Below are 24538 nucleotides of genomic sequence, written 5' to 3'. Positions count from 1 at the left end.
CCGTCGAAAATTTTCTTCCTCTGTTTAATATCCGTCCAAATGTATGCATACTCTTTTGTGAACTCACGTTTTTGTGCGCAAAACATCAGTTATTCTATAAACATTCCAGCTTCCATACGCAGCCTCATTATTGATATACTTTTGGGCGCTATTTTATTTTCCCTTTTATATGCCGATATCAATTTTGCTTTGTAATGCCGACATTTTCGTCACGCTTTTATTGCGCACAATCATTTTAATTACGTTGCTCATTTAAGCGTTGCCTAACTTTAGGAGCGTAGCATTGCGGAAAGGCTGGCTGTGTGGCACAAAAACGAATACTTTTGCGAAATAATTACTTTTTAGTCCGTTATTTGCAGAAGAATGATTGATTGGATTCTCGATTGGAAGTTTAAATTCATGTATTTCAATATAAATAATAAAAAGTTTTAATTGAAAAATATTTTCAACTTAAACAAGAGGCAAATTATGTGCGTAGGCGTCATAAAAGTGAAACTTCGATGAGTGCGTTTTATGCAATACATGCAAGAAGAAGAGTGAAAATAGTCGAAATATTTCAAATTACATTTTCTATATTTAAGGTGGCAGCCCTCCCAAAGAAAACGTTTAATTATAAAATTTATTGAAACTAGGTGGCAACCCTTCTGAACAACTAGTGTTTCTTAAACTTATAATTTTTTAAATTGATATTTAAAAATGCGTTGCAATCTACTATTCAAAGTGTTTCATAAGAAATATCAACTGGCAACTCTGAAAATAATCTCTCCGCTTTCAAATACCCAGCACTTTCCTCATATTAATATTTGTTAAATTTTTTATTAAGTTGTAAAGCAAACGTAAACATTTAGTGCTTCCAAAAAGCTTTAAAGACTTTTGGTGCCTTTTGCTGACAACATTTATATGCCATCTATTTACCCTTACCGTTATAAAAAAAACACCGTTGTGCGCAGATTTTAAGCCATTTTTTCCAAAAATAATCTCACCGCTCAAAGTTGAAAAGGTTATTGATGGCTGTCAGCTTAATATTAATGTTTTTATGGACATATGTACTTAGTCAACCGTTGTTCATGTTGGTAAATATAGATAGTGCTTACCTCAATGTACATACATACATATGTATGTATTTTTAAGTAAATATTTACATAAAAGTTTGTACATTTCTATAAATAGTACGCATGTACATACATATATGTATATATTCCAATGCAAATCGCTGAAATGAGTACTTTTTTTGTCAACTTAATGCACTGACCTGATTTATTCTTGCATATTTTCAGGCGCATTTTAATAAAATATGCCAATTCAGTGGTAAATACAGCGTATTAAATGTTGTTGGGGTTGCTGACTTTATTAAAACACTCGCGCATTTATTTATTGAATAAACGCTTACTTTTGTTGAGTTTTCAAATGTTTTCAAACAAATTGCGATTCGTCAAATGAGCTGGAAAGGAGCGTTAATATTATGCGAGATATAAAAAAATATAAAAGAAGTATTTGTAAAATTACATGGTATATCTCCACAAGAATCTTGTGTGCAAAATAGCTTATCGATTCTTTTAAAAACCGGAAATAAAACCAAGTTAATACCGGATTAAGACCAGGTTCTAATTTTGATACTGTGGCCTCGGGCTAGTTTTCCTCTTTAACCCTTTAATTCTCTTGTGGCGGTTATTTGAGTCCTTTTTAATATCATCTTTGACCATTAGCATTTGAGAAAGTTCTGTTTTCATTTATTTTTTCGCTTATTACTTTATTCATATTACACTATCTCAATCGCAACAGTTACACACTCTAACTGAAACACACAGTTTGGTCGCTCTTAAAAAGCATGATGAACCAGCATACCTGCTGAAACACTTTCCTAGAAATCATAGTTTCAGATGTTTGCCTGAAACAGAACCTCCTTCTAGGAACAACAGGAGATATATTTAAAAAATCTATAGATATTCGCCTTAGCAGTCTCTCCTGGGAGGATCAAGAGAAATATTTTTGAAAAATATAAACAAACTAGACTCTGAACTCTACCTTAGAAACACAAATATAACATTCTAAAATAAGCTATCAATATTCAACTCCACAAACAAGATTCACTTAGGAACAGCAAGAAAAATTAAAAAATCTAAAGAAACTATACTCAGAACACTCTCTTAGAAGGATCAAGATAAATATTATAAAATACATACATATACCATCAATATTCAACTCAACAAGCAAGACTCTCTCAGAAACATCAAAAAAAAACTAATTTTAAAATAATCTATCAATATCCACTCCACGAACAACACATGCACAAACCTGTTGTTACTATAAATTATGACTGAAAGAAACTGATTAAAATCTGTTATGACAGATGAGCTCAAGAGCACGCTTAATACGCTCGAATATCGTAATCGCTTATACTTAATTTGGTTCTAAGATAATATTATTCTACCATCTACTGCGAACAACTGGACCGCTTGAAGCAGGCGATCGACCAGAAGCGTCCAGAATTGGCCAACAGGAAGGATGTAGTGTTCCATTAGCACAACGCCAGACCACACACTTCGTCGATGACTCGTCAAAAGCTACGGCAGCACGGATGAGAGGTTTTATCGCATCGACCATATAGTCCGGACATAGCGCCAAGTGATTACCACCTGTTCCTGTCTATGGCGAACGCCCTTGTTGGTGTAAAGTTGAACTCAAAAGAGGCTTGTGAAAAGTGGCTGTTCGAGTTCTTCACAAATAAGGAGGGGGGCTCCTACGAGGGGGGGTACTATGATGTTGCAGTCTAGATGGAAACAGATTATCGAACGAAACGGCGCATATTTGAACTAAATCCGATCACTGTAACACTTTTTATAAAGCATTGAACAAAGAGCAAAAAAGCGGAAGGGAGATATTTGACAACCTAATACAACAGATTTTCGCTATTCCAGAGTAAACTCCTTCGGTAGGACAACCAACGATATTCGAAGTCAATGATAATGCTTAGGTTAGTTTTTAACGGAGTCCACATAATTCTTAGAGTAACAATAATGATAACAACAACAGCAGCAAATACCTACTTTCGATGAAAACAGTTTTTAAACGTAAACAAATCTCCTTTTAAATTTAGCGTTTTCGATTGTCGCAAACATAGTTTTCGGAATAACTCAAATATGTATTCAAATATATTAATATTTGTAAATATAAGTCGATTGAATAACCACGTACCTTACACAATTAATTTGAGACGATCGAAACTAATCGAATAATCGAAAATACTGTTTTCTGAAAATAAAACAAGTCTGCAATAAATTTAAAAAAAAAAATTGCCTGCTAGGAAAAGCTAGTCTCAAAAGATATTCTAAAATCTTTTGGTTGCTAAGAAAATATAACCTTAATAAAAAAAATTTAATTTAAGAAAATTAAAAAAAAATAAACTAAACTATTTTAATTGTAGACATCATTTGCGGAATATGGAAAAATATCCTAAAAAATCAAAAAAATATCAAATAATCAAATTATTATCAATCATTTAATTGATTATTATATCAAATTATTATTATTCCAGTTTTAAGTACAATATGTGACTGCTAAGAATATCTAACCTCAAAAAAAACTCTCAAATAGAAATATAAAATATATAAAACGGCTATTGAAGAAACCTAAACTGAAAACATCAAAACAAAAATTATTTTCAGATTGAAAATGGAAATTTTGACTATCAAGATCTACACAATTATTTTGAGATATAAGAAAATAATAAAACAAGTTGAGCGAAAATTAGAAAAAAAAATTTGCTGTTAAGAAAAACTAACATCAGCAGAAAATCCTAAATGATTATATTGTTGTTATTATAAATACTCTTTAATTTGATAAAAAAAAGCATAACCTCAAAAAAAAAAAAGGTAAATACAATTTGTGAGAAAATGTAACCTCAGCAAATGTTTAGAATAAAACTATTTTAATTCTAAATACTGAGGGAATCTGCTAATAAAACATAACTTCAAAAAAAAAAAATATTTGAATCCGAGAAAATCTGCTTATAAAACAAAAACTAAAACTCAAACTAAAAAAATAATTTAGTACAAAACTAATTTATTTTTAGACTTTTCAGCCATTATTGAAAAGAGTCAAACGTAGGTTGCTATGTTCCGTCTATGCTCTGTTGTTCATGCAATATGGAATGCATGCTGGTGGGAGAAATGCATAGGCATGCCTCTATCTGAAGGTATGTATGTTACATGACGGTCTTGCATTATCAGTTCACGTACGGCATCGATGTTTTCTGGCACAACGGCTGTTTTTGGACGACCTTCACGGAATTCGTCTTTGAGCGAGCGGCGGCCACGATTGAATTCGTTGTACCAGTTTTTCACAGTGCTATAGGATGCTGCTTCATAGCCATACAAAGATTTTAGTTCATCGATGCACTTTTGTCGTGATAATCCACCTCGAAAGTTGTGAAAAATGATCGCACGAAAATGTTCACGAGTTAATTCCATTTTTTGGCCGAGATGAATTTTTTAATTCCCTGTAAATAAAACAATTCACGATTAAATGACAAAACGTTCTGAGTGATGTTATGCTAAAAAATGTCAAACTTTCCAATGGAAATGTCAGATTGCACCTGGCAACACTTAGTGTTGCCCTAGGCCAGAATATATATAGCAGCCCTCGTATTTACCTTATTTTAAACTTAAGGTCAAAATAAAATATTATTTTAATGCAAAATAAATTTATTTAACGACTTTGGACTTATCATCTAAAATAAAGCATATTTATCGTAGTTTACCTAACCTCAAAAAATTCAAATTACATTTATTTTTAGACCTCAGACTTAAATCTCATTATAATTATTGAAAATAAATCATATTTATCTTAACACAAATTAAAATTTGTAGCCTTAAGTTTCAGGCGCATCGTCATTATACCCTTTGGCCTATAAAAAAACGATACGTTTATTTTTGAAAATTCAAAAATATGCATATTTTCATATAAATTTAATTTAACACTTAGCCAATCAAATATTAGTCAGCATTTTACTAACCAAATGTTTGCGTTGAGAATGCCCTGCAGACAGCAATGATTTCTCACATAATAAAAATATCAAATTTGTACATTTTTGCATTTTATTACACTAACAAAAATACTTCTAACTGTAATTGCAATGAACCTGCAACAACTATACGCTTGCATAGTCAAACTTTAAATTAATAAAAATTTTATTTAATTCCAACTAACACATATTTGTATGCAAATTCATGTATGTAAATGTGGAAAGCATAGAAAAAAGTCAGAATTTTCGGCAATTTAATGCAATTTAGCTGCGTTAACTAAGCAAATTTGCGCCAGAAATAATGCGCTTCAACGCCGCTGCCAACAATTTTATGCTCTCACGCATTTACATTTAACGACTTTTAGTGTTATATTTTTTATTAAAAAAATATATATTTGTATTTACAACGGCATATTTTATCAATATTTTACTAAATGCATTTGTGTTTCTGCGTTATTTCTTCTATTTTCATGTACGCATACGTGTCTACCAATACAACAAACAAAACGCTACATAAAACTGTATTATGTACAACGACATCAACGCGTCGCTTACTTCAATACACGCCCCAACTTAATCAACTAACCGCCAAACTTGCCAACATATCGCTTTAATACGCGCCACACATGTCGTACACCCACGCGCATATTAATATATATACACACCCTGTATATGTATAGCACTGGCCGCAATCAGCCACCGATGTATACGGAAACTTTGTCGGAAAGTTTGGCGCTGATGATCACCTCGCTGTCGGTCGAAATGGAAGGCAAATATTATTGCACCGCCTCCTATGCAAATACGGAATTAATGAATACGAGCGTTATAATTAAAACTTATGGTAAGTTTCTATTTAACTATTTCGCTATTACGATTGCTAACTTTTTGTCAGCGACGCGTATGTGCTGGCGTCGCTATGCCGCTGGCGCTCAACCCAAGTGGTGCACTTAAGCGCGCACTTAAGTGCTGCATAACGGTTATAGCGCGCCACAGTTCAACTTGCCACTGCTAGCTAACGCCAATTTCGGCTTTTTTTGTGGCTGCAGTTTGTTATTGCTTATTATACCCTGAACAAGATGTATGAAATTTGCCACGAAGTTTGTAACAATCAAAAGGAAACGTCGGAGATGCTATAAAAATTTAGTCGCTCAGTTTTCGAGATATCGATATGAAATTTTTCACATGTGCTTTTCTCACCATAAGCTGCTTATTCAGCAGAATCGTCAACATTAGACTACTATAGCATATAGCTGACATGCAAACTGAACGTTTAAAATCAAGTATTTGTATCAAAAACTTGTTTGTTTGACGAGATATCTTCACAAAATTTGGCTTGAATTAATGTTAAGGATATTTTTTTTTTTTTTGCAGGTAAGGTGGTGGAAAATGCCTTCCGCATCATCGGTGCTATCGTCACAGCAGCGGTATGTGCCACTTGCAGGTCACTAAAAACCCCCCTCTAAGGAACCGTCGCCCACCCTGGGACCGCATTTGCATTACTTCAGGGTGGCGTTTCTTTTTTCTATTTTTCTCATTGAGAGATTTACATCTGCGCACCTGCGTCCAGGTCCCGCTTTTTGCTGCGAAGCAAGATTGCTGCGAAATTCTTGATAATCTCCCAGTTTGCTTCACTCTCCAACATGACGCTGACTAAATTGTCCGCGTTTATTGGGCCAACCAGGTTCTCTACGGCGGTGCGTTCTCCTTGCCAGCGCACACATTCAAAGAATGTGTGTTCTGCGTCGTCTTCTGTCGCGTCGTTGTATAGGCATGACGGCTCTTCGACTTTTCCCATTCTGTGGAGGTACTTTTTGAAGTACCCGTGACCGGATAACAGCTGGGTTGTGTAAAAATCTACCTCTCCGAATTTTCGGCCTGTCCATGCGTCTAGATCTTTTATAAGCCTGGCCGTCCATCTGCCGCGGCTTTCGGTGTCCCATCTTTGTTGCCATGTTATTATTGTTTCTTTCTTTATATGTTCTATTGCACTCTTGTTATTATCGGATGACTTCTTTAGCTCCCACAGCTTTTTCCTTTCGTATGCTAGAAGGTCAATTGGGATGTTAAGGATATAGCTGTCATACAAACTAATCGATCAAACAATTAATTAATAAATTATTAAATTAAAATTTTGTATGTAAACAATTTTTTATTTGTAAAGGGTATTAAAACTTCGCTGCAATAGAAGTTAACATTTCTACTTATTTTTTGTGTATAGTTTCTCCATAGAAATTTATTTTATTGCTGTTTCAAATTTTGCGTTTTGTTCCGTGTGAGCGCTCGGCTGCTCAGCTTGTCTGCCAAATTGTGATATTGCATTGCTATACCACCAACACATACAAACTCTATACGCTCAGCACGCCAAACAAACAAAACCACTTTACCAACACACACACACGCAAGCGTTGCAAAAGTTCGCACATTTACAGCAAGCAAGCAACTCGAGCGTGCATATTTTATGCAATTGCCAGCATGTGAAATGTCCCACTGTGCAGCGTCATTTTGGCAAAAGAAAGTCCTCCACAAAAACACCAGCAAACTACCGGCAAGAAAATGCAATAATAAGTTGTGTACGCTGTTGCCGACTTTTAGGCGCACGAGCAATATGTGCGATATGTGCCGTTATAAGCGTGTGGCAAACGTGGCTGCAGCAAAGTTCCGCATAACTGCAAGCGTACGTGTGTGTTTAACAGCAATTATGCTGGTCATAAACAAGTTGTTGCAAGTGTTGGCAAATGGGCGTGTTGCCTGCACGCTGCTTGCCACACACATACACTTATAAATGTGTGTTGGCCCAACTTTTACTTAGCAAATTTTTAGTTTTCATAAATTGTATTTCATAAGTTTTTAATAAATTTTTTTCTCTATTTCGGAAAGTTGGTTTTTTGGCCATAGACCGATTTCTTGTGGTCTCGTTTAGTGCCATAAATGGTTGTAGAGCTCAAAATATACACTTGTGCATGCATATAGCTGGCGCATTGCAGCGTTATATGCTATTTATTCGATAGCGGTGTTTATGTAAAAGTGTACGTTTGCAGTTATCTGTGAAATTTGCAAAGTTCTTAACCAAATATGGCCTGATAATTTAGGCAGTTAAGCAAATATGAAAATAAATAGTATTTTTAAGCCTAAAAAGGCAACCACACATTTGCCTATGCGCACTGCATGGCAAGTGTGAAAGTTACTTATTTTCTTGCCATTAGTGAAACGAAAATATTTTTCTTCTAATTTTTGATAGAATTTAGTTTAAACATATAATATATGCGTAAATATATTTTGTGATTACTTTCCTGAAATAAATTAATCAACAGTTTTACAAGGTCTGTCGCAAAAGAAACAGAATTTTTTAAATATAACTGTTTCTGGTGGCGCCACCTATTGGTGGGTATATGAAATAAAAAGTCTGAGCTCTTGTTGACATTTCGTAAGAATTTTAAGAAAATTGGATAACTACAATCGATGTTATCGATCAAAAAGTGACAGCAGCTTTTGGTCATCGGTCTTAAAATGCATTTTGAACAAAGAGCAAATATTAAATTTTGTTTTAAACTTGGGAAAACGTTTACTGAAACATTTCAAATGATGAAAAAAGTTTATGGTGATCAGTGCCTATCCCGTAGTAATGGGCATGAGTGGTTTAAGCGATTCCAAGAAGGTCGTGTGGACCTCTGTGACGATCAGAAGTCGTTCGTCTTCAGAAGTCAAAAATAAAGACAATGCTGACTTGTTTTTACGATTCCGAGGGTATTGTACACCGAGAGTTCGTCCCACCTGGCCAAACGATTAATGCTGTGTTTTACCTTGGTGTTAGGAAGCGTCTTTTGTCACGCATTCGTCGTGCTCGACCACGATACCGTGAGGCAGGGTCCTGGCGCCTGTTGCACGATAATGCGCCGTGTCATCGGTCGACGCTTGTCACTGATTTTTTGACAAAAAACTCCATATTAACCATTAATCACTCACCCTACTCACCTGATCTGGCACCCTGTGATTTTTACCTATTTGGAAAACTTCATTTGCCCATGAAAGGACACTGGTTTCAGGACATTTCAGTTACCCAAAAGGCGATGACCGATATCCTCAAGAGCATTCCGAAAAATGACCTTAAACACTCATTTGAAATGCTAATTGACCGGGCTAAACGCTGTATCGAAGCACAAGGAAACTACTTTGAATAAAAAAATATAACTTTTGAAAAATATAAATTTTTTGTTGTTTTTTTAACAGTCCTGTTTCTTTTGCGACAGACCTTGTATATAATAATGGAATATAATTAAGCCAAAATTCAAAATTTAATTAACAATTACAAAAAACAACGAAACACAAAATAAGTCGTTACTAACCGTTGTGTCAATTTCGGAAATTTAACATAAATTTTCAATTTATACAATTAAATTCAAATTCAATATTTGAAATAGTTAATAAAAGTGAAGCAGATGAAATCAGTTCAAATTTGGTGCCCTCAAAAAATGAAAAAAATCAAATATAATTTGTTGCCAATTCGAATTAATTAATCAATAAATAATAAATTAAAAAAATAAATAAATAAAATATTTAAAAAATCTATTTTTTTATTAAGATGACTTTCAGCTACATAAAGCATGTTTTTTTTAGATAATTGGTTTTCGAGATGAAATAAAATCCTTTCAATTTAATTTCATTAAAGTTTAATTATAAAGTTAAAGGTTTGCCATTATGTTTAAAAAATGATTTCGCAACGTGACGGTCGCAAAATATGCCAGTAGAGTGGTCCCATTTTCGAAGTTTTTAGCTATTGTGGCCGTATATCAACAACAACCCGCCGCATATGTATCTCTCCTAGGGTGTCAATCATCTCAGTATAATCTGCGTAGGCAGGCCACTTCATATAACCCTACAAAACATAGTCCAACGGTGTTAAGTCAACGATCTTGGAGGCCATGCTATATGGCCAAGAAAATTTTCCTTTAATAAATTAATTCTTTCGTTGGATGTATGGCATATAGCGCCATTTTTTTTTTTTTTTTGTGGTACCAAAAATCGTCCACATCAATATCCTACAATTCAGGCACGAAAAAGTCATTGATAAAATGACTAATTTTTGAAGAAATATGGACCCAAAGGCACTACAAACATTGACGCGTAGCAACAATGGCTTGTGATTTATCATCACGCCAAATGCAACAATTTTGTTTATTAACTAGGTACAACCAAAAGTCAGCGCCATCGCAGAACAAAACATTGTGAAAGGCGATATCGATGGCCAACTCATTTTATGGCCATCGAACTAATACAATGCCTGGGTGCCTTGTTTGGATACTGTTGTTTTTATAAACAAACATATATACCATTTTGGAGTCACAAAATATTATTTTTTGAAAGTATTTTAAAGCGCTTGAAAAATTTATTAATTTTTAGGAGTTACTTAAATTATAAAAAGTAATAAATTTAGTCTGAAATATATGAAAACTAATCCGATATTATACCATTCAGCACGAATTGGCCTTGAGCGAAAACAAATCACTATTTCCAAAGAAATTCACGCCAAAATTTGACCGGCAAACGCAAAATTGTGTAGCCTAAATAATGCCCAAGAAGGAAATTGTTAACGCAGAAAAATATGTGTGTGCGCATAGAACAAACACAGACAAACGCCGAAAATACACGCTTCTATAAAATGTTGCGTATACGCCATGGCGCACGACAGCGTCAAAATATATACAAAGCAAACGTCTATAAACAGCTTTTGCTGTGAAAATGTTGTTTACAAAACCAAATTTCGTATGGCGATTGCGGCAATTTTACTTACTTGCAAATTCGCAGCGAGCTTCGCACACAAATATGCGCATATAAACGAAATTATTTGCGCAAGCGATTGAGTTGGTAGCCATAAAGAAATTTTGGAATTTTGTTGTTATGTAAATATGTATATATGAGAATTATATTTCCAATACCAAGCGATCATGCTTCGAGCAAATTTCGGCGTATATAGTCAATAATAATAAAATTATGAAAATATGCGTCGATATTAAATGTTGTTTAGACTGCGCGTCAAGCGCCCAGCAATTCAAAGAATCTGCAGCAATCAGCCACTAGCGCTGCCATGTTGTCGTGAGGACTTTGGCAAGTGGTTCGACCAGTAAAAATAAATCGAAAATCATAGTGTGGAGTACTGCCACGTATCATAGAACTGTAGAACACTTAACTTTACGATTTTCCCAGGCACTCTACTTCAAAGCTGTGCACTTATGTTCGCAGTCTACTTGTACTTGAGTAGACTTAATAGCGTGAGTATCAGCATTGCTGCAGGCGAAAATTGTTGCTTGCAATAAGATTTCACTGCTATTTACTTATTTATTTTACTGCCACCAAATTAAATAAACGAAATGAACGTTTCGAAGAGCGAACTCCTTGGAAAAGATTAAATAAATATCTACACACATATACATATAGTTATATTCTTTAATATATGTACATATGTTTTAGGAATATTTATTTTTGCTTTATATGTTGCCAGATTTATGAAAACATGCATTATATTTATGTTAATAAATTGCAAACAAAGCAAGTAAACTCTTTCTTAACTCTTTATACATTAGCCGCTATAAATTATTAATAAAACTTTCCAGCCACAATTTAAAAAATTAATTTAAAAAATTACAAAATTTATTTATTTTACATCATACATTTTTTTTGTTTCCACAATTTAATAACTTGAATAAAAAAAAAAAAATTTGAAAACATGTGGCAACTATGTCACATTTTATTCTTGTGTTACGCTTGCTTTAATGACAACTAAAAGAAATTTAATTTTTTATTACAAACAATATCTTATTTTTTTATTATTTTTCACAAATATTTGTTTAAAAACATGTGGCAACTACTATAAATTTTATTTTTATGCTAAGCACTGTTTCAATGAAAAATATAATAAATTTCATGCTTTTATTACAAATAATTTTTTTAATTTTTCCACAAAACTATTTTTAATAACTAAGAAAGAGCTAAGTTCGGGTTTAGCCGAACATTTCATACTCTAGCAACTTGAGAGGATTAAAGGGAAGTACCTTCAGGTGCATAAGGCCGGTAGGACAGATAATTAATTTTTTTACAATACAATTTGCTTAAATTCGTTCACTTGTTTAGCGTTTCATTATTACAATTTCAGCCTATATTTTCTAAATTTAAACATGTGGCAACATCTTTTGGCACTCCACAATTGTTTTACCGAAGACGTACGAATATTAGATATTTTTTATTTTACCCCAGACGGTATACATGCACGAGTATACATATATTGCCTTAGCTACATATACAGCGCAGTTGAATGAATTTCCCTGTTGACAGTATCAATTGCAGCTGACTTCGAACACCAACAACAATAGCTATGTCATTGTCTAGCTGCATATGTCAACTGCAGCAATGTCAATAAAAATATAAAGGCATTACTCGTAGAGAAATAGTCTTAGGTGCAGTTTATGTATGTATATTAGTTGTATTGTGAATCTAGTGTCAGATAGGCGAACTAGAGCAGCAGTTTATTCAAAGTTAGCAACGAGTGGTTCATATGTGCTTAAAATTGAGTTGAACTGTGAGACTTTCTTTGTTAAAGGCACAGTTGCAACAGTGTTACGCTTAAAAACCTATTTTTTTCAAAACATAACTAGTAACATTTTACACCGGTTTGTAACTGGTTATGAAACGAGTAGTTTTAAACTAGTTCAAAATACTTTATTTTCAAACATTAAAAACCATATGGGAAACGTAACTAGTAACATTTTACACCGGTTTGTAACTGGTTAGGAAACGAGTAGTTTTAAACTAGTCCAAAATACTTTGTTTTCAAACATTAAAAACCATATGGGAAACGAAACTAGTAATATTTTATACTGCTTTGTAACTGGTTATGAAACGAGTGGTTTTAAACTAATCTAAAACACTTTATTTACTATTTTCAAACATTAAAAACCATATAAGAATATAAGAATATGTCTGTATTTTTGTATATACCTCCGTATACAGTGGCAAGATGAAGGTGTTGTTGTTGCATATTTTCTGCGAATTTTTCGTTTACTTTGAATCGAAGATTTTCAGGCAACTTGCTACCGCATCCAAGTGGAAAATAGTTTTGCCAAATTGCACACACTTATGCATATTAAACAACAACAAACAGTTCCAGCAACAAAATAAATAACTTGGTGCTAGCAGTCTCCTAAGGGGAGCATGCCGTTGTAAGAATTTGCGGAAAATAAATGCCAAATAAATGGTTTGCACTAGCATAGAGAACTATAATCTATATATACATATATATGTATGTACATATATATACATATAAACATATGCACATATGTTTTTACTTACCAATCATCCGTAGAGAAAATGCTGCAAATATGAATTGTTTGATGAAAGCTGATTGTGTTAAGCTTACACACGCATTCACACATAATATGGGCATATTTAGTAAAGTAAAAAAAAAACGAACCAAAAAGCTTGAGTACCACAGTATTTTCTGTATACTATGTATAGATGCCATTTAGTGCAAAAATAATTGCTTGTTGCGCGTTTAAGTTACGGTATCGCGCATAAAATATCGACAAAAAGTTTTGGTACTCATATTATTTTGAAAATAAATAAAATACTTTAAGAAAAAAGCATAAAGGCATAGCGAATCAGATTCTTTGAAATAAATACTTAAAAATTTCTTAACTTAAAAAATGGTAAAAAATTCCTTTTTTGTATCAAATAAGTGAATTAATAAGCTTCTTTGTGAAAGCTCGTCTGCTCTTTCTTAACTTAAAAAATGGGAAAAAATGCATTTTTTTTACTCAAATGGTTAACTTGAATAACATTTTTAGTGAAAGCTCATCTGCTCTTTCTTAACTTAAAAATTAGGAAAAAATTTCTTTTTTGTTTCAAATAAGTTACTTAATAAGTTTTTAGTGAAAGCTCGTCTGCTGTTTCTTAACTTAAAAAATAGGAAAACATTCCTTTTTTTGTATCAAATAAGTGATTTAATAAGCTAATCTAATTGTATAAATCATTTTCGATTTTTTTTTAATAAGTGACTTAATAAGCTTTTTAGTGAAAGCTCGTCTGCTCTTTCTTAACTTAAAAAAAACAATATATGAAAAATTTCTTTTTTTGTTTCAAATAAGTGTCTTAATAAGCTTTTATGGGAAAGCTCGTCGGCTCTTTCTTAACTTAAAAAGTATAGGAACAATTTTTTTTTTGTTTCAAATAAGTGTCTTAATAAGCTTTTGTGGGAAAGCTTGTTTAATTTTAAAAATTTGTTTTTTTCGAAATTTTTTTCAAATATATGACAACTCTCTCTTAACTTTCTTAAGTGCAAAAATCTGCAAAATAAATTTTAATTAAGAAAATAAACTGTTTTGTTTTCAATAAGGAAATTAATAAGCAACTATGTGAAAGTATAAACTAAAGCTTTTTCGTCATTTTTTTTAATATATGGCAACTCTTTCTTGACTTTTTTAAGTTGTATTGCATAAACAACATTTTAGAAAATTTGTTTTCTACAGTTTTTCTAACTTAAAAGAGTCTGAAACTCTACCAAATAAGTTTTAATTACACAAATTTAACTTTTTTGTTTCTAATAAGTGACTTAATAAGCTTCTATGTGAGAGCTGGTCTAATTGTATGAGCTAAATTTTGTTTCAACAATTTTTTATTTTATTTATGAAAACTCTTTATTAAATTAAAAAAGTTCTTAAATCTCTAAAAAAAATTTACCGTTTTTCCTTGAAATAGGTGGCAACGTCGTTTACAGTTTGACGGCAAATTAAATTGCTGCTTTTTATTAGATAATTTTGACAACCTTTATCTACAATATTTAATATTTCAACACAAATTTAGTTTTTTCAAAATATTATTTCGAACATCTTTATTTAGAACAGTTATTATTTCAACAAAATTCACACTTAATTAAAAAAAATATATATCTCAATCAAGACTCAATAATGTTGCGTACGTTGAGCTTTTGAACCACTGCATGCAGTATACACACATTATTCCACCACACAGCACCTACGGGTAGGAAATTTCGTTTTACTGCAACTTCCCCTTTTGTTATTGAAATAACTGTACCGTTTTGTAATTAAATCAAGTTTCAAGCTAACTCGAAAAGCAATGAAAACTGTAAATGACGCAAAAAAAATAGTTTTCTATTTATTCGCATTTAAGTGTGTGCATTTGATATTGCTTTTGTGTAGAATATAAAACACATCTTTGTTCACTTAAGTTCCTTTGTGTCATAAAAGTGATTTTAATAAATTGCTGAAACTTTGTGCTGTCATTATGAATTTGTCGTACATGATAACTGTAAACGATATAAATAATAAGTAAAGGAGACTTAATTGAGTTCATTTTAATTGAATTTTCTATTGCTTTTGTTTTGCACATAAAAGAAAGAAGAATGCAAAAACAAACTATTTGCTTAGTATAAATGAATGAAAGAGAGTTTAAAATTAAAAAAAAAAATAAAAACAATTTTAACGTGAATGTCACTGAAGTTTAATTCGCTTTGTAGAAATTCGCTCTCAACGTCTTTTGTGCGTAAATTAGAAATAGTATATATTTAAATTTGTTGTTTAAATCACTGTGGAAGTGTTCTAATTGCTTTTACAAAGTGACTTAGTGATATTGTATGCTACAAAGAAAGAAAATGTGCTGCTAAAGGCATTCCTAACGAGTGAAAACAAATATAATTTCATAAAATCATTTAAAATAGTTTTCGTATAGAAAAATTTATAGTATTTCTTAAAATATATAACCACTGATTAAAGTTGTGTAGCATACGTTAAGGCGAATATTAATTATGTGATCAATGTATGTATTAGGTCGTGAAATGAATTTTGAACATGCAATGTTTTTATTTCAATATTAATACTTTTAACCCATTATTATGAAGAAAAACATTATATTATTTTTAACCAAACTGAATATAAGTAATTATATAATAAGGTTAGTTGTTAATTTGTAGTATTCATTTACGTTGAGAAAAAAATGCGCTAATTATTAGTATTCAAAATATCTGTATTTTCATATATAGCAAATATTTATTTTTAGCAAATATTGATTTATTACATACTAGAGGACCCGTCCACGCTTCAATACATAAATAATACTACTTACTATCTATATGATTTCTATTGATTTTTGTGAAGCAACTTGTGTTTACAAAAAAATATCATAAAGCATTTCGTGTGTTATTAAAGCCTTGCTTTTTTGGGGAAAATACTGTTGAATTTGGGCTCAGGGTAATCTACCATTGAAAATATATTTGCTAAGCTGGAAACAGGCGAAATGTGCAAAGTAGGTGCCTCGCAAGTTCATAATCCAACAAAAACAACGAATAACTGATTCTGAGAAGTGTTTAATTTAATCAGAATAAAGACAAATATATAGAAATGTATCATTTCCCACTCGGGTCCAATCGACATCATTCTAGTGGACTGCACATGATGAACCGGTTCTCAGGCGTGGAAAAACGAAAAAGTCAGCTGGAAAGGTTATGACATCATCTTTTGGGATGAAAAACTGAATACGGAAATAATCTATTTCACTGCGTATTTGGTTGCAGTTCTTTTCTTCTATTTCAAATATTTAGCAATTGTATAATTTTTGAGGAAGAATCTGTTTAAAATTGTACGCATATATTCAAATGATTCCTACAAACATGAATTTTGAACAAATGCTTATGATTTAAATATAATTTTTGTATTTATGAGTTGTATTAAACTTTGACATAAAGAGATAAAAGGTATCCCATGTCCCTACCCTGGTTCTATATCTTCATCAATTTTCAGCCAAATATTCTTGAGTTATATGTAACTAACAACAACTTTCTTTATATATGTGACCTGGTCTACGAAAAGGGGGCTTAGGTGTCAAAAAAAGAAGAACAATTAATGAGATAACGAGAATCCCAGAATCCCTTTTCCCAGAAAACTAGTTTTCGCACCTTAGCTCCCTTTTCGTAGACCAGGTCACATATATAGATACACAGCTTTCATGTATTTGTGCGATATAAGAGCTCTCGCTACTTTAGTGAGTCAGCAGTCTATGCCCGGAACTCCTAGATATATAACAGTTGTGCTAAAAGCGCCCTTTGCTTTCCTTATACAAACTATGCTAAGGAAGAGAATAACTTAAGCAAGTGGTCAACTAGTATTCAGACTTCCCTTACTGAGTTATATTACTAATAATCTTAAAACCGACAAAATTGACTTTAGTCAGAGGTTGTTGAGATATTGTTACCTGGAATAGATAATTATTTATTTTGAAAATTTGAGGCTGAGATATGATTTGAGATATGTATTGAACTCCATATAAAATTGCCACTTTGACATTTTAAAACAAAATACCGGCTACAGCGTCACATTTTTCAGGATGTTCCCGATAAACAAAGGAAACCAGTTTTACATTATTCTACTATTTGAGTAATTTTTTGAGAAACTCAAGAACCAAAAAACAAAATAATAATAATGAACTCTTTTAAAATCCAGGAAAGACTTAACCTCACAAGAATTGACTTTGATTAAGCTCTCAGTAAACGGCGCGTTCATTCATGACAATTTTTCTTAGAAAGCCCATAACATTGGACATCTATTTTACTATTTCACTACAAGTAAGCAAATTGAAATTCAATTTGACAATAATAAGCTTTCATTGCAACAAGATAATAAATCACATTAAATTGATCTCCATGTACTAAAAAGGCCAGCAGATGTCCACGCGTATATGGGAAAATAGAAAATACACCAAAATGCATGAAAGCACAAAAGACGAAACTTCCTTCCACTTTGTGTCAGATAATTGACCAATCCAAATAACAAACAAACTGAGTTTACAACTTTTCAATGAAATAAAAATACAGACAGCTAAATGCAATGCGCACACATGCATGGGATAAGCAGACATAGGCTGGTAGTAAGCAGAATGCAGTAAGAAATATAGCCTTAGCAAAAATAGAAGGGGGTACGAAAAGCCAAAGCCAATACGACAACATGCTTTGTGTAAAGAACATTCGCAAATAGATGACTCAGTGCCAATAAATTGCAAATAAAATTTCATGCCAATTCGAAAATGTAATCTAAAGCATATATGTTAGGGCTATATGAAGGCAAAATGCATTAGCAATGCAAATAAAATGCAACGAAACAATATATGAAAGAAAAAATGGATAAGTAGCAGCCTAGCAAAAAACGAGAGAATAGAACGAAAAGCCGCTGGTCGTAGAGACTGTCAGTGAGAGATACACATTGAAATCAAACGGGAGAGAAAAGCAGACGGGTGACAAGGAATGGTCTCGATATATGAAGCTTGGATATATACATATAAAATATACTGTTATACCTACGCAGAAGGAAAATAAAATCCGCATAGTTTTATGGCTGCAGCAGAAATTGACAGAGCGACTTACGGAGAAATGCTTTAGAGCGGGTTTTCTCAGATTAGAATGAACTTATGTCTACACAAATAGGAACTAACTCAAGCTAAACGTTTATTCTCCGACTGAAAGAAGCCTTAAATCTAAGCCGTTTTCTTCCCATTCTTATTGTACTCATACGAGCCAAGAAAGAATGTGGTACTTCGTAGGCAACATGTGTTGACAAATGAATTAAACTTCGTGAAGTTTCATATAGAATTTCTTTAATAACCTTCTAGTATATAATTCTAGATATATTCTTAAAAGTTTTCACTAAACTTTAATTCTGAGGAAAGCATGGGTTTTATAGATATTGTGCAAAGCAAATGTGTAAAACTGAATCTAAGATTAAATGTTTAAAATAAATAGAATATAAACTTTTGCCAACCCTTTTTCTAATGAGAACACAATCAAAGCTCTGATTTAATATTCACACAAAAGGCAAAATGTTTCCAGCAAATGTCTAAAATAGAACTTGTAATTTAAATACGATATAGAATGAAAGCTCTTAGAATGAAAGCTCTTATGAAAGCTTTGGCTCGATATATACATATAAATACACATAAATGTTTAAAATTTAATCTAAAATTTAAGCACCTCTTATAAAAGGAAAGCTTTATTTCAAAATTCAATTCTAATGAAAGCTCAAATAAAAACTCTATCACGGTCGATTTTGTTCCAAGCAAATACTTCAATCTGATTCTGAGAATGGAAACTGCTTCGATTTAAGCCATTATGCAGCATAAAAGCTTTCGCTAAACTTTTGTGCTGATGAAAGCTCCAATGAAGGTTTATACTAGAGCTCAAAGTTCGAGAAAACTGAAAGCGTTCACAATTGATAATTTCAAAAAAATATTTTCTTTAAAAAATACTTAAAGGCCAAACTTTAAAGTTATACATACTCTGTTTCAGTACGTATGCTGCACACAGCCGACTGCAAAGCACTGCAGTATTGCTGACTCACTCTGCGTAAGCCGCCTAGCGAAGATTTATCATATTTGCTTTGCCAAAGCTAACTCGCTGCGAACGTTAGACAACAATAAACAGCAACAAAAGGAAACAGTTTGCTAAGAAAGTTCAAGTTAAAAGACAAACATCAACACAAACATGTATAGATATGCATATAAGCGTAGTATCACATATCCTTGGCAATAACTCCCAGTGCTACACACGCTTCCTGTCATTGCAACAACCACGTTTTTATTGTTGTTGCTGATGATGATGCTTTACGTGTGCTTTGACAGCAAGAGCGTTCGGCTATTGTGCACGGATTGCACGAATCGGGTAGACAACGCCTTTAAAGAGCGTGCAACACACGCTCAAACCTTCGTGCGCCTTAATGTATGCTTCAGCACTTGCCTGCAAGATGACAACGGCAAGACACTCATTGCAGCAAGCACATCTGCACACACGTATGCAGGCATTTGCCAGCGAACCGCACCGAAACAAACAAAACTAATAGCAAACAAGCAACCAAACAATAATAATAGCAACAACAACAATATGCATAAATAACAATGGAAACTTAACGAAACTGCAAACAACGTGAAGGCGCTGGTGGTAGCTGCGGCTGCGGCTGCAGCTCTGGTTCAGAGTTGGTATTACCGGCATGCACAACAACAATGCTTGCCACATACCGACAGAAAATGCGACATTGCGGTGCAAATTTAAGTGCCTTGTCGCAAACGACGCGCGTGGTCACAGCGGAATCTGGCAGAGTTTAACGCGTATATACAAATAAATAACTGTGTATATGCTTAAGTATATATTTTGATGTTATATACATATATGTATGTATATGCTTCAATTTCTGCGCCAAAGGTCAGTTGGCAGCAAAGTGCGCAATCAATGCATTTATTTGTGCTTCTATGACTTTCTTTCACTGACCCATTGTTGTTGCTGGTTGCCTTAATGGATCAGGGAGCAACTAAATGCAGAAATGTTCAACGGCCAAAAGCTCACCAGCAACGAGTTGGAACGTTGCACACACACTTCCTGCTGTAATGGTGGTGCAGTGCTGCCAAAACTTTGCTCGTTTCCTACACTCACTTTCATTTTGTTATCGAGTGTCCCTTTTTCGGGCAATAACTTGTATTGAAATGCCCGGAAAAGCAAATGGCAGCAAGCAGTAAAGCAAAAATAAAAAAGCAAGCAAACAATCCAACAGCTAGTGGCTTCACACAGAGCGGAATAGCAAAAGCTTCGGCACTGGGAAATCCGTACGATTCAGCAATGATAAAATCAAATTGGAAATTTTATTGTAGCAGAAAAAAATTTCCAAAAATTCGAAACGCGCCACCAACAACAAAAAAATATTGCGACCAAACCCGAAAACAAAGTCAAGTGCAGTGAAAATGCTAAGCGCAAACACAGATGTAAGCAGGAGCTTTGAAATCAAAGGAGTGCAAGAGTTTGAGCACATTTTCGAATATGTAACATGGAAACCCAATAAGTGTGTACAAGTTTTACAAATTGAAAAGATAAATTCTCACAATGACTAGTCAATTTCAGCTGAGCAAAACTTTTGCCTTTTTGCCTGCAAACGGTTTCTGTATCGCCTGCTTAATGGCGAAAAAGAATTTGATAGCGGGCTTGGAGGCTTCAAAATTCCAAGTAATCGTCCATGTTTGTTGAAACAAAGGTTAACGGAATAAATAAATAGATTTTGAGAAAAAGGCTGGTACTAAGCAGTTAATTTAGCAGATTTACTTACAAATTGCAGAAATAAATTGTGGTATTGAAACTTGACGAAGAACTGTAAGAATGCTGAAGAGCGCAAAAAAAAATGAAAATTTAAATAAAATTTAAATTACTATCAAATGCTGTCATATGTTGTCTGAACGATAAATGCAACTTTACGAAGCTTAAAGAAACTGAAGGAAAACTTTTTATTGAACTTAACGAATCTCACATCAACCCAACGAAACTAGAAAACTTAAAGTTGCGATAAATGCTACTTAACGAAGCTTATAGAAACTCATCGACACTCTTTTATGAACCATGAATTGAACTTAACGAAACTTACATCAAACTTTTTATGAACGATAAATGCAACCTAACGAAAACTACATCAACTTAACGCAACTAGAAAACATTTTAATACTTAACTTTTTTTGAAATAATAAGTGTACAATATATAAAAGCTTAGTAAAACATAGTTAACAAAAATAAATATCATGTGCCAAAATAAAACAAGAAAGTAAAACAAAAATATTTTGTACAATAAATTGTTATGAATTATAAGTGCTCTAATTATTCAAAAATTTAATGAGTAAAAACAATTTAAAATTTAACGAAACTTCACAAAAATTGCAAATCCAACGAAATTCATTTTTTTAATTGCAAAATAATATAGTATATAAATAATTTTAGAAAATCCGGCTTTTTTAGCTCCGCAGGAAAAGAAACAAAAGCAAATTTACAAAATTTTCAAGCTTTTTAAAACTTAACGAAACTCTTGAAAACTTAACGAAACATTTAAAAATTTTAGCATAAGTTTATAACAATTAAAAAGACTCAAGGAAATTTAAAAACACATTATCGAAAACTTAACCGAACTCCAGATAGCTGAACGAATGATTTAAAAAGATTATAGAACAAGTAAGGAAGGGCTAAGTTCGGGTGTCATGAAACATTATAAAAATAAACGGAGTGATAATCGAGATTTCATTATCACTCATTTACATATTTTTCAAATACCGTATTTTTGTAAAGTTTTATTCCGCTGTCATCATTGGTTCCTAATGTATATACTCGTATTATACAGAGAAGGCATCAGATGGAATTCAAAATAGCGTTATATTGGAAGAAGGCGTGGTTGTAAACCGATTTCACCAATATTTCGTACATGTCATCAGGGTGTTAAGAAAATATTATATACCGAATTTCATTGAAATCGGTAGTAGTTCCTGAGATATGGTTTTGGTCCATAAGTGGGCGAGGCCACGTCCATTTTCAATTAAAAAAAACCTGGGTGCAGCTTCCTTCTGCAATTTCTTCCGTAAAATTTAGTGTTTCTGACGTTTTTTGTTAGTCGGTTAACGACTTTTAGTGATTTTCAACATAACCTTTGTATGGGAGGTGGGCGTGGTTAATCCGAATTTCTTCCATTTTTTAAACTGTATATGGAAATGCCTGAAGAAAACGACTCTGTGGAGTTTGATTGACATAGCTATAGAAGTTTCCGAGATATGTACAAAAAACTTAGTAGGGGGCGGGGCCACGCCCACTTTTCCAAAAAAATTGCGTCCAAATATGCCCCTTCCTAATGCGATCCTTTGTGCCAAATTTCACTTTAATATCTTTATTTATGGCTTAGTTATGACACTTTATATGTTTTCGGTTTTCGCCATTTTGTGGGCGCGGCAATGGGCCGATTTTGCCCATCTTCGAACTTAACCTTCTTATGGAGCCAAGGAATACGTGTACCAAGTTTCATCATGATATCTCAATTTTTACTCAAGTTACAGCTTGCACGGACGGACGGACAGACAGACATCCGGATTTCAACTCTACTTGTCACCCTGATCACTTTGGTATATATAACCCTATATCTGTCTCTTTTAGTTTTAGGACTTACAAACAACCGTTATGTGAACAAAACTATAATACTCTCCTTAGCAACATTGTTGCGAGAGTATAAAAAACTTCATAAAACTCAACGAAAGGTTTTTTTGCTCTATAGAAGCTTTTGAAAACTTATCGAAACTTAATAACCTAGCAAAACTTTAAAAAACTTGATAAGACTTTATTACGTGAAACCTGTACTTATATTTATTAGTGGTCTTAAGTATTATGGAATAGAAATTTTAGTCAGAAACGTATTACCTTTTCTGGAGGAAATTACAAAACTTAACGAAAAGCTAGAAAACTTAATAACAAATTAAAAAAATAATTATAAAGTTTTAGTAAAAATTTAAATAATAAAACATTTTATAAACCCAATGAAACCTAAAAACTTTTTATCTTAGCTTTTGAAATCTAATCGAAAGTTTCGAAAATTAAACAAAGCTTTAAAGCTTATTAAGAAAAGTTTCCTAGAAAAAATAACAAAACGAATGAATTTAAAAAAATTCTAAAACTTAAGGAAACTCTAGGAAACTTAACGAAATATTAATTGAATTTTGTTTAAATTTTTAAATCATAAAACTTTTATAAACATCAACGAAACCTAAAAAATATGTATCTAAGCTTTTGAAAACTTATCGAAACTTTTGAAATCTAATCGAAAGTTTTGAAAATTAAACAAAGCTTATTATTAAGAAAAGTATTATCTTTCCTAGAAAAAACAACAAAACGAATGAATTAAAAAAAATTCTAAAACTTAAGGAAACTCTAGGAAACTTAACGAAATATTAATTCAATTTTGTTTGAATTTTTAAATCATAAAACTTTTTATAAACATCAACGAAACCAAAAAATATGTATCTAAGCTTTTGAAAACTTATCGAAACTTTTGAAATCTAATCGAAAGTTTCGAAAATTAAACAAAGCTTTAAAGCTTATTAAGAAAAGTATTATCTTTCCGAGAAAAAACAACGAAACGAATGAATTAGAAAAAATTCTAAAACTTAAGGAAACTCTAGGAAACTTAACGAAATATTAATTGAATTTTGTTTAAATTTTTAAATCATAAAACTTTTTATAAACATCAACGAAACCAAAAAATATGTATCTAAGCTTTTGAAAACTTATCGAAACTTTTGAAATCTAATCGAAACTTAAGGCAAATCTGGAAAACTTGTAGAAACTCTTAAAAATAAATTTAACTTAATTTCACTTACCACGTAAACTTAACGAACATCTAGAAAACTTGTAGAAACTCTAGAAAACTTAACGCAAATCTAGAAAACTTATAGAAACTAAACGAAAAGGATATATTAAAAGTTTTAATTAAAATCTTAAAACGTTTAGACATAACGGTAGTCGGCCCCTTCCTTTATGTCATCGTCGAATTCCTCTGATTACTTTTCTTTTTTCTTCTCTTCCTTCTTGGAAGGAAGGCTTTAAAAGCTCTTTTCATGTTTAGTAACCCTTTCATTGCAACTTAATGCAAATTACCTGCCATTATATTAAATCTTTAAATATATGTA

The 24538-nt window shown here is 32.5% G+C and overlaps 1 protein-coding gene across 7 annotated transcripts in view; it reads left to right on the top strand.

Moving 5' to 3' along the window:
* The window catches only part of LOC126760310 (fasciclin-2), a 274265-nt gene that overhangs the window by 222477 nt on the left and 27250 nt on the right, over positions 1-24538 (top strand). For all 7 annotated transcript variants that reach the window (XM_050475863.1, XM_050475860.1, XM_050475861.1 and 4 more), the window contains one exon: positions 5704-5864. In XM_050475863.1, coding sequence (XP_050331820.1) covers positions 5704-5864 — 161 coding nt within the window. The remainder of the gene's footprint in view (positions 1-5703; positions 5865-24538) is intronic.

The sequence above is a fragment of the Bactrocera neohumeralis genome, chromosome 5 (genome assembly GCF_024586455.1).
Source record: "Bactrocera neohumeralis isolate Rockhampton chromosome 5, APGP_CSIRO_Bneo_wtdbg2-racon-allhic-juicebox.fasta_v2, whole genome shotgun sequence".
Taxonomy (NCBI): domain Eukaryota; kingdom Metazoa; phylum Arthropoda; class Insecta; order Diptera; family Tephritidae; genus Bactrocera; species Bactrocera neohumeralis.
Note: the sequence above shows the minus strand (reverse complement) of the source record. Positions and strands in the feature narration are given on the sequence as shown.